This window comes from Mus caroli, unplaced genomic scaffold, assembly GCF_978045245.1.
Source record: "Mus caroli unplaced genomic scaffold, Mus_caroli_1 scaffold_3, whole genome shotgun sequence".
In the NCBI taxonomy this organism is placed as follows: domain Eukaryota; kingdom Metazoa; phylum Chordata; class Mammalia; order Rodentia; family Muridae; genus Mus; species Mus caroli.
The window spans coordinates 1,795,940-1,808,201 of NW_028227258.1; the positions used below are offsets into that span (position 1 = coordinate 1,795,940).

The window sequence follows — 12,262 nt, forward strand, 5'->3', positions numbered from 1 at the left end:
AACCAAACAGGTAGAAGACATTAAAGAGGAAACACAAAAATCCCTTAAAGAATTGCAGGAAAACACAACCAAACAGGTGATGGAATTGAATAAAACCATCCAAGACCTAAAAAGGGAAGTAGACACAATAAAGAAAACCCAAAGTGAGGCAACGCTGGAGATAGAAAGTTTCTATGCTATAGTTATCGCAAAATGTATCTCATCCTGCTCAATATTATTGATGCTGTTGCAGCAAATCCCAAGGGCAGATGGGTATAGAAGAATACCCACACTGGTAACAAGCAGGGAAAGCATATAGTAGTCCCTAAACTGGGGAAGGGAGAGCATATTGGGCAAAAGGAGGAGCTACATTGCTTAGGGCACAAAATTTGCCATCTGTTCTGGGTTGTGTGAGATTCCTGCAGTAAATCACCTCAGACAAGTCAAGAAGTTTGCTGAGGCTTCAGATGGGTTTGTGATTAAGTCTCACATGACTGACAGGTCATTTCATGCAGGACTGGCATATCTGGAGCAGCATTTGAAGCTAAGTTAACTTTCCTACAAGACCCAAGGTGGTCCTGAGGAAATACGTTCTCTCAGGGTCAAGGAGTCAGCATGACACTGTCAAAACATTGTGTAGTTTATGGGAAAAACAACTTATTTAACAAAAAGATCACTATTTTGGACAAGAACCTCACAAAGTGTAAACTGCTTATATGTACTTGTGAGGAGAAAGTGGTAGAACACAGAGTCCAAACAGCTCTTTATGATGCTCACCTCTGCCATCTCAGTAAAGAGGATAGAAGCTGTAATCCAGCTTTTCATCAGAGATAAACACTGCTGTCACAGTAATAAAATGCCACTTAAATGAAATATTTCAACCAAGTAAATCTAATGATAAGGCAGGAAAAATGGCATTAATTATCGTGTGTCAGGCTTTGTATGAAGCTTATTCCATGTGTAACATCATGTGATTATCTTAGCAACATCTATTAGTCAGATAGTATTGTAATTGACATGTTACTGAGTCCCAGCATGGTTCATTAACATGACCAAGGTCATTTAGCTAATCTATGACAGACAAAATCTGAAACCAAATTGATCTGGCTCCAAATCTTTTTCTTTTAATGAGTTCTTACATAGGCCTCTATCTGCAGATGCCACTTAGCAGAGCTCATGACAAGCTCACACCCTGTGGTGCTGAGACACATACGATTTTTCTAATTTTGAACATATTATAGAGCCCCTTAATTACTCAAAATCCTCATATTTGCTTCAACAAACCAGTGGAAATCAGCATGCCTCTTCCATTGAACCTCAGTAATCAGGGAGTTTAGTAGAGGGAGTATTGATAATCAATTATGTAACTTGTGGGCTGAGGTATCGTCATCACAGTGGCAATGAAGCAAATTCACTATGCTTTCTATTAAAACACACACTAATCTGTGGTTGCAAAATCCAAGGAATTTCCCACTGGTGAGTTCCATGGAAAAAGAGAAAAGCAAAGTAGCAGAATGACACCAGACTGTGCAATATTTCATAAATCAACCCAAGATCCTCTGAATGGAAGAGCTCCTAATGAAACATTCAAAGCTCATCATCCAGGGACTAACATCCTTCCTAGCTCCATTTGAGAAAACGACTAACTGCCTAGAATTTAAAGCTTTTCAAGGAGACTTGCTATAACATCTGGTCAAGACTCACAGGAAAGCTTTGTTATGGACCTAGACTAACCACTTGGGTCTTACAGCAGGAGACAGTTGTGGGGGAAGTAGGGAGCCACTTCCTCTCCATAGTTTATCCAATGCCCAAGCCAGGGCAACACCATGGAGCTCAGCCATTTTTCCACCTGGGGAAATATGAACATGATGAGAGAGATGAGTCCATATTTGTTGGTTGGTTGGTTGGTTTGTCTAAGGTAACAAAATATTCCAAGCCCTGGGAAGAATGTTGGAAAATGTAAAACAGTCATGAACTTTAAATAAATGTCATATAGCCTCAGGACTATCATCAAATCATTTTTGAATCTTGCCTCTAGATGTTCAGATGAACTGCAACAGGACCCAAACCCTTCCTACCCAAACCCTTCCTACCCTGCCTTCCACTCCTGAATGAGTAAGGCTGTGTGTGTGTGTGTGTATGAGAGAGAGAGAGAGAGAGAGAGAGAGAGAGAGAGAGACAGAGTTAAGGTTTTCTTAAGGCCAGTATTAAGAAGAGAAAGGTGGTTATACTCAGAAGCAGGCATTTGTTTGTGGACACCTTTGCCCCAGGACACCATACCAGAGACATTGAGAGCAACACTAAAAGTGCTGAAGGATTATTCATTCTCTCTCTCTCTCTCTCTCTCCTCTCTCTCTCTCTCTCTCTCTCCACAACCACCTGTTTCATCAATTTCACAAGTGCATATGCATACTTATGTATACACATATGCATATAGACAGAGACAGACAGACAGACAGACATATATACATCATATATACATATATACACTTGGTAGGTGGAGCAGATCCCAAACAGCCACACTTTATTTCTTCTCTCAGCCTTTTTATACCTTCTTAGACAAAAGTTCTTAATAAAATTACCTCATAGATAAAATATTACACAAAAGGGGAGTTACAGAAGAATGTTGATAGTAAGTTCAAAGTAGTGTTCCATTCTATAAGCTCATTATAAGTTCAAAGCAACAGTTTCACATAAACTTGCTGTATCATAGTGAACACCTATGGCTTCATTCTTGGATCTAACCTAGAATGAATATTTTTCCTTGATAGCAAATCTGTCCAAGCATATTTCTCAGTGTAATTTATTGTTTTCCTTATTATGTAGCCTTTTCTTATTATTTTATGAGGAGGGAGCACATTCTATTTTTAATTTCAACTATATTTCATCTTTCTGGCAAAACAGCTAAAAGCATCTCCTTAAACTTTCTTCCTAAAATTATTTTAATCAAAACAGGAATTCTATAAAGTCATTAATTCATCTAAACAGCATTAATTCATAAAAGTTCATATTCATGTTGATCTGCAGGAAATCTGCCCAATAGGGTGGGCTGATGCCCAAGAATCATTAGGCTATATAATAGTGATAGGAAAGGCATATCAGCAGCAAGAAGCAATCCTGGGATGTAGTCTCTGGGAGCATACCCCTCCAGAGTGCACCCATCACAGCCATGCAAAATGGTGGGCCATCCCAGGAAACTCATTTGCTTGCCTAGCCCTTCCTAGATGGCTTCTGTTAATCCACAGTTATACACACTAAATAAATTAATAACGAAAAATGAGAGAGTTAAAAACAGAAAAAGAAATAAAGATTTTTAGGGGCATTACCTTTTACCACTTTCCATTTTTTTTCCTGAAATGATTGATATCAATTCAACATAAAGTTCTAGAAATATATGCAAAAGATAACAAGTATTGTTATTTTTATTTCAAATATATTATATATAAATTGTGCATATATAATTTTAAGATAAGTCAAAAGTTAAACAAAGCAAAGATAAATACAAAGTAACAAATTATACTTATACATACAGTCACCTTCACAATGTAATGCATATGAATGTACATACTTTTCATGACTAATATAAGGAAGTGTGTCCTTTACTTGGAGTTTCAATTAAACCCATCATCACAGGCTAGAGTCTTGTCAATGTCCTTTTACCACTGATGACATTAATATACAACTCCTTTTGGTGCTGAACTAAATAGTGAAGTGGGTAAAGGGATTCATATCTAATTTTTAATTTGCTCCTTTGCTTATGAATATTCCTAATTGACTGAGGATGACTAATTAGATCTGTTTCCTAAATTTGGTATAATGATTACCTTTCTTGCTGGTAAAATACCCTAGCCAAACAACTTTAGGAATTAATGGCTTATTTTGACTTAAAATTCCAGGAGGGTCCGTCATGGCAGGGCAGGTAGTACAAAGGGAAGCCAGCTGGTCACATTGCATGTAGGTGAACAGAGTAAACAGGAAGTAAGGACAGTCTGTAAGATCTCAAGGATGCCCATCCCAATCACCTTCCCCAGCATGGCTCCAGCTCCTAAACTTTGGGTACTAAAGATTCACAACCTTCCCAAACAGGACCACTAGCCATGGACTAAAGTTAAAATACATGAACCTCTGGGAGACATTTCTCACTCAAACTATCACACTGGGAAATGGTCCCCTTGTGGTGTGAAAGATAAACAAATCTGTATAACTAGAGCCGGGCGTGGTGGCGCACGCCTTTGATCCCAGCACTCGGGAGGCAGAGGCAGGCAGATTTCTGAGTTCCAGGCCAGCCTGGTCTACAGAGTGAGTTCCAGGGCAGCCAGGGCTACCTGGAGAAACCCTGTCTCGAAAAACAAAAACAAACAAAAAAAAATGTATAACTTATACTGAGTCAGCTCGTTGAGTTCAGTATCTCTGAATCATAACTGAAGGTATTCAGTGGAACCCATGGACCCAAGAACCACTTTTTCTGGAGCTTCTGTCGGTTCTGTTGGGTGTGAAGTATGCCCATGCCAGGGCCTGACATGATTGACAGTCCTTCAAACAAATTTTAATTCCTAGTGAGTTTTTTTTTTCCTTTGACTTAGACCTTTTAGAAAAAAAAACTGCACATGTAGTAAGTGAAAATGTTATCACTATAATTTTTCTTATAATACAGGGTCTGGAGCTGGTAGAGCACTTGCCTAGCGTGCATGCCCTGCTGCCTATCTCAAACACGGCCTAAATCTGATATGGTGATGCATACTTGGAATCTCAACCCTTGAGAAGTGGAGGTAGGAGGGTCAGAAGCTCAAGGTCAAAGTCAAAACTGCATAGTAAGTTTGAGTACAGCTGTGGATATAGCAGACCCTGCCTCAGAAACATTCAAACAAAACAGAAATATAAAGATTAAAAGTGAAAAGGAGAATATTATATTGTACAGATCTGTTTGAGAGCCTCTTCACCCAGGAGCACCAGGGACTCTTAGTTGCAGTGTGCATTGGATTATTGTTCACAGATATTTTGACTTCTTGATTTCAGCATCACTTCTAAGAAATATCTCTAGAATGATCTCAGGACATAACAATGATTAAGCAATTAAATAAAAAAATATTAAACCTACAAGAATTGTGGCTTGATTTTTATATAGCTTATGAGAAACATTTTCTCACCACCAAAAATTTAACTTAAGTGAAAAATAAGTTTAACTAAATTCATAGCTCATGATTTTGAAATGATGAGTAGTATCCAAAAATAGCAGAGTGACAGGGCTTTAGGGGAGCCTGCAGGAGTGATAGGTGAAGCCTACATGCCACCACTATTTTAGGAAGAGCTTAGAGAAGAATCCACTATCACCTCTCATTACCTCCTGGTTTTAATAGTTTCTGGAGCTATTAGAAGCTTAGACAGAATCAGTAACCCATGCAAAGCTAAGCAGCCCAAATTTCCACCATTGCCAGCTGTGCATGACTCAAAAAATAATGCAAGTAGAATTTTCCCACTACCCCCATCTCCCTAGAAAGCCAGAAATCTGGACCAGACAGTAAGGAGATGACCATTGACTTCAAGAAAATACCAAAGGAAACTATTTTCAGCTCAAAAATTTCACCAAGAAATAGAAAGCATTGAAAATATCCCTTTGTCCCTCACAGTTAATCGTCTGTGAAATTTCAATGTGATTCCTGGAACAACTGCTAAAATTAAAGACATAATCAATCATACAATAGCCAAAACTAAGCACAGCTTTAGCTCTTACATTCCAATTTCCCAAAGGACAACAGGTTAAAGAATATTCTAGTAGTCAGTCTGCTGTTTCTGAAAGCAGCCTCAGAAGAAAATGGAATAAACTGCTTAAGGGTGCTTTTAAATCAGAAAACCTTTATTTTTGATTATTTTTGCACGGAAAATGTTTTAGAATGATCTAGGAGTCTAGAACTCTGGAAACCAAGCCATATATCTCTTCCTCTAGAACAAACAATAGTCAACTGGAGAATTCTAATTTGGATCTGTCTCACATATTTTCTAGGTCTCCAAAGGAATTCTCCCTTCTGATAAATTTTATAATAGTTGCTTCTTTCATTGCTGTGACACTGTGTCTGATAAAAATCACCTTCCAGAAGGATTGAGTCTTGCTCAGTTTGAGGGTTCTCTCTGGTGTGTGTGGGGGGGGGGGGGGCGGCATGGCAGTGGGAGAGTGAGGTTTATGGCCACATTGAGTCTTCAGTCAGGAAACAAGGGGAAATGACTACTGGCACTTAGCTAGCTTCCTTCCTTTTTTATTCAGTCTGGAACTGTTCTTTGCATATGGAATGGTGCAACCCACATTTAGAGTCTTCTTTCCTCAGTTTAACCTCTCTGGAAACATCCTCACAGACAGGCCCAGGGGTGTGTCTCCTAGATTATTCTCAATCCAGTCAGCTGTACACCAAAGATTAATGATCACAGCCTTTTATTATTATATTATTATTACTACATTTGTTTGTGGTGTGTGTGTGTGTGTGTGTGTGTGCGCGTGTGTGTGTGTGTACACATGTCAGAGAACAATTTTCAAGAGTTGGTTCTCTCCTTCCACCATGTGAGTCTAAGAAACAAACTCAGGTTGTCAGACTTGGTGGCAGACACCTTTACCTGCTGAGCAATCTCACTGGCCACCAACATGAGCTTTTATGGATTTTAAGCTTCACTGTTTGGGGAATGAGGTTCGGGTATAGCATGGAAATACTATATTCAATTCCTGGTGATTTCCTCCTTTCTCTAATGTTTTTCCTCACTCCCTCCTTCTTGGCTTCCTCTTTTCTTAGTTTCTAATGTCCATGGAACAAATTTCTTTTCTTGCCTTGATTCTTCTGTTACTAAGAAAGCAGATTCTTCAAAGCCTAAGTCCTGACACATAGCAATTAAACTTCAGGAGAGTTCATCATCATAGGTCGCTAATGTTGTTATTATTGGTATATCACCCCACCCCTTACAGGGACTATACTGTAGAGTGACCCAACTTTGCCTCTAGAAGCCTCAACATAAGCAAATTATGTCCCTGCTTTCTGAAAGAAATCAGCTTAATTATACTCTCTGGAGAAAAGACAACACTATCTCACATCCAGCTCTGTTTGCTATTTTAATAAGTCATTTTTCCTCTGGAAAACCTCTTTGAACTTCCGTACTTACAGGAATACATGAAGCGCTGTATTCTAAAGCATGTGATGTGTTATGAATTGTAACAGATATAATTTTACTTGAGATATGGCCTTCCTAGAAACCATTTTCCAAGCTGTGACTAGAAATAACACTTTGGAGAATTTTTAAAAAATATATTTTATGCACTGTGGTCGCAGGTCCCTTAAGAGTAGTTCTATTTTTGTGTCTACGTTGACAATAGCTGAGACTGTCACAGTCACTCACCATCATCATTAAAAAAAAAAAAAAAAAAAAGACACATAAAGTTCCGATCTTCTCTAAAGTTGGAATGTGAAGTGCTGGCCTTGCACGCTTAACTTGCTGAGTCCTCGGTCTATATTCAGAGATGCTGAGGGTAGAAAACCAGAAGAGGTCAGATCTCAACACTAAGAAATCTCAACTCACAATTTTGTGAAAGGACTTGTCAAAAGCAAAGGCTTTCATGAGCCTGTTCATTGTGAATGCCCCTTGAAGAGTCACAGGACTTACAAATAGACAAATTTTAATACAAGGCAGAAATATAGGGGGTGGAAAGATGAATTAGTGATTAACACCACATACTGCACCACATACTGCTTTTAACAAGTTCATTTCCTAACATCCAAATCAGGTAGCTCATAGTTACTTTGTAACTCTAGCTTCAGGAAGATCTCATGCTCCTGACCTCTGAGAGCACTTACAGTCACACACACTTCCCACATGCAGATACACACACACACACACACACACTTAAAACTGTGTAACAACAGGACATGTCACATGGAGCAGCCAGCTAGCCCTATCTGGATTAGCAATGTTAAAAATCTATAGTGGTCTCTGATGCATGATTCTGTGAGATCTAAGTCAATGTCACAAACACCCCAATGTTAGTATCTACAGAGACCAAGGATTCAGTCTTTGGAAATAAAACTTTATAGCAGCCAAGATATTGCTCTGATATGAGACAGCATCTAGGAGAGCTACCAAGTAAAACCATTTGTTTGAGTCACTAAAGAACCACAGAAGTAACCATGAAGTAGGAGACATTAGACAAACGTAGTCAGAGATGCCATAAACTAGATCAGATTCTGTCAGCCATATGGAAAGCTGACAATGCTGTGTTGTAACAATCATGGGAAGAACTTCCAGAAGTCATTAATAACTGCTGGAAAGCTCCCCAGATGGAACCCAGGTTGTGTATGGCCAGTGGTCAATGATTAGAGCCACTATACCATGAGCCACCACAAGGAGTCCACAGCTGAGGCAGGAAGGACTTCCCAGAACTCTTTTCCAATGTAGGAGAAGCTAATAATCCCATTGCCTATCAGATTCAAATTAAAATGGCAAATGCTGGCCTTTAATATACTCACAGAGAGGAATAACTGCTAGCCAGTGAATCTAGAAACACTCTAATTGTAGGCTTTTCTGGATATAAGATGTTCAGATGTAGCTCAACCTTAGGATCTTCAAAATTCATAGCATTGGTTATTGATCATCTATGGGATTATCTACTGTCCAGATATTCTATATGCATCTGCCCACCTAAGACAGCTTTCTTTTATTTGACATTTTATATACATTTTACTAATGAAGGAACATTATATAACTAAAAGTATACTTGCCAGTTTATAAATGTTACACACAGAAGACTAACTCGAGAAACGTGTTGGCTATGGCTGCAGTGTACCAGATAGAAAATATGATTCCCCAAATGTGCCCACATCCTAATTTCCAGAATCCGTGATTATAGCACATTACATAGTAAACAGGAATATGGGAAGTTTAAGAACCTTGAGATTACTCTAGATTGTCCAGATGGATTCTTGGATGTGGGAAATCTCCTCTGGCTCTGGTGAGAGGAAGAAATGGTCACAGAGATGGTCCATGCTGTCTTTGAAACAAAAAATGAGGTCATCATCCAAGAATCTGCACATCTCTAGAAGCTGTTCTAGAAAGGATGGAAAAGTGAGTTCTCCACAGGAGGACTACACAGCTCTGCCAGAGCCTTTGATTTGGCACCATGACAGCAGGGTCTGGACTCCAACACCATGAGATGATAAGCATAGTGGTGTTTTAAGTCACTAAATCTATGGTGATGTGTTATCGTTGCAGTAAAAGCTCAAATCAAACAATACATATTGTTCGATGTGAAAGAGATGTGCAAAGGAGAGAATACCTTTTGGGGTGAGATGGCTTGGCTGTAACTTTAGATAGTTGGATATTAGTGTACTTTCTAATGTATTGTTTGATAGCTTGCAATACATTTCACACTCTGTCACATGTCAGGATCTGAGCATGCCTAGATCCTCTCCAATCAACCAGGTGGCTTCCTGTCGTCCCAGAAATTTAAAAGAAACTTTTTTTTACCAGAAAGAATGTTATTCATCTACATTTTAATACCAAAAAAATCTGATGATTCTCTACCAAATTCTGTCTCCAATGTCAAAATATTCTTCCAAGTCTCAGAATGAAGTGAACTATTGAAAGATGTTGTGATAATTTTCATCTCTAATCGATCCCTGTCTTAGAGACTCAGATTGGCTTGGACTTAGGTGAAATATTTTCCAAAGAAGTATCTTTACATTACATATACAATGGAATATCTTGGCCCTATACCCTGAGGCAGTCTTTGGGGAACAATACACAAATAACAAGACTGGGATCACGGGGCACCCTCACTGCTCCCTGGCTTCACTAGTGTGGCTGTATGCTGAGAAAAAACAGAGAGATGAGGGAGTTACAGAAATAGAAACATCTTAGCTTATGAAATTTATTGACTGGAAAAAAAAAACTTTAGAAAAAAAAAGAAATAATGGCATTAGAAAGCCCAGGCCACCATAAAAGTCAGGTTCAGGGCAGGTCCACAGTGATCAAATCCTGTAACCACGATGTTACTACTGAAATTAAGCATGCCACAGATGTCACCTTCAATGTTGTCTAAGCAGCCAGGCTCTGCACTGAGGTCTCTGGTATTGTGGATGTGACTGTGTAATTTAGCCTCCTATGGTTTGGATTTATGCAAACCTCATTAAACTGTCTCTGCATGGTGAGATGGTGAGCTGAAGAGGGGCAATCAGGATCAGCTGAGTGGCAGTCATTGGCAGATGGGGTGACGTAAGGGCTGAAACTTCACCTCAGCAGCCAGAGATCCAGTGGCTTGTTTGGCACAGTACTGTCATGATGCCTGTCACAGCACAGGAGGGAAGAAGGAAGCTTCCAAAGGGAGCGAACAGTCATCAGCAGCAGTCCCCTGGGTGGATGTACACACAATCTGCCAGGCCAAGGAGGGAATGACTGACTGCAGGGTCTGTGTCTGTCATCACAATGCAGATGCCCCCAGTGATTAACAAAACCAGCGCTGCATCTCACCCAACTGTCTTGATTCTCAAACAACTCATTTTTCTCTTTCCCATCCAAATTTTCCATTTTGCAACTAAGTTTGGCAATGCTGTTTTTATTGTTGAGTTGTTGCTTGTTTGATTGATTGTTTGAGTTGGTTTGGTTAGTCTTTTATTAGATTGTTAGATGATTGCTCACATTTGAGACAGGGTCTCATACTGTATCCCAGGCTGGCCCAGAACTCACTATGTAGCTCTACTTGCCTCAAATTCACATCAATTCTGCCAGGCAGCAGATCTCTGAGTTCAAGGCCAACCTTGTCTACAGAGTGAGTTCCAGGACAGCCAGGGCTACACAGAGAAACCCCAACTCAAAAAAACAAAACAAAACAATTTTTTTAAAAGTTCACATCAATCCTCCGGCCTCAGCCTCCTGAGTACTAAGATTACAGCCTGTACCAGTAATTGTGTCAAATTCAGAATTTATACAAAAAGACATTTCTATTGATGGCTGTGAGTTTGGTATATAAACTGCAGTTGTACTTAATGAAGACAAGGTAATCTTTATATCACACGTGTTTTTTATTAGACTTGACCCTGCGGAGCAGTGTTCTACTTTAAATACTATAATCCTTGTAGAGCTTACTTGTATAAACTGTGACTTTTAAAAACTGCTTTTCACTGTTTTTTATATGAATGTAAATGTATTTAAGTGTACCTACTTGTTGGTGATAAGCTCCTAACCTCTGTCACTTCTGACTTATAGGGTATCTTTGTTACTAGGGTTCAGCCTGATGGACCAGCATCCAACCTACTACAGCCCGGGGATAAAATCCTTCAGGTGAGATGAACAGAAACTGACATTTCGATGTCAGGTCGAAACAGGCACACATGGTGCTATTGGGTTAAAGAACTTGAACTAAACACTGACAATCGGTTCTTCCTGTGTCATTACTTGCCACTGATTGTTAAAACCCCAGATGCCAAAAAATACATCCTGATTGCAACCGTGGCCAAGACGTTTTGTAAAGCTCCTTCATTTTACTTCAACAACGACAGTTCCTGAAATAAAGGCATTTGGTTCCTGGATTCTCCCCTTCCCCATCCCCACAGCTGGTTCTGCATACAGGCCCCAGGCCACCAAACTCCCAAATGCCCACCTCCTACCTACCAGTAATCAGAGACAGCTCAACAACAAGCATATACAATGGACTCCCCTTAAGTCACCTCCTATAGAAACAGTCTCTTCCTCTAAAATGTGTAAGAAAGGTCCCTCACTCTACCATGTGAGCCTGATCTCTCCTCAAAGCCCTGCTATGCTGCTGTCTATGGCCTTAATAGCTCTTCTAGCAAATTTCTTACCTACGAAAACAGTCTGCCTCGGTGTCTGCCTTTCACTGAGCACAATCCCAGTACATGGTGGCACCTTGCACATTCTTGTTGGATTGAATGGGATCATGTGATAACACAAGAATCTGTACACGTATGGACACATGAACTGTAAGGTCATAAACTAAAAGTAAGCACAGTTGCCTGGTAGGCACCTGGGTGACTTTACCTGAGAAAGAAGACTGAGTCATGTCATGAGTCAGCTTGTTTCATTTGAAGGCTGTAACACGTGGTTGTGTCTGCCTGCTCTCCTGTGCAGAATACAAGTTAAGCTTTTTAAATGTCAGGTGGAGAAAGAATTTTCTCAAACTTAAAACTGTACATATAATCAGAAAAGAGCCACAGTATTAAACAGTTAAACATGCACTTGCCTTAAATTTATCCATTTAACTTCTTTTTCCTTCTCCCCAAATTTAACTCCCATGGAA

At 39.6% G+C, this 12,262-nt stretch overlaps 1 protein-coding gene across 11 annotated transcripts in view; it reads left to right on the forward strand.

Moving 5' to 3' along the window:
• Lrrc7 (leucine rich repeat containing 7) overlaps positions 1–12,262 on the forward strand; it is a 505,524-nt gene that overhangs the window by 472,119 nt on the left and 21,143 nt on the right. For 10 of the 11 annotated variants that reach the window (XM_029475023.2, XM_029475017.2, XM_029475018.2 and 7 more), the window contains one exon: positions 11,212–11,286. In XM_029475023.2, the coding sequence (XP_029330883.1) occupies positions 11,212–11,286 (75 nt within the window). The remainder of the gene's footprint in view (positions 1–11,211; positions 11,287–12,262) is intronic. The other variant, XM_021157470.2, reaches the window with a different exon arrangement.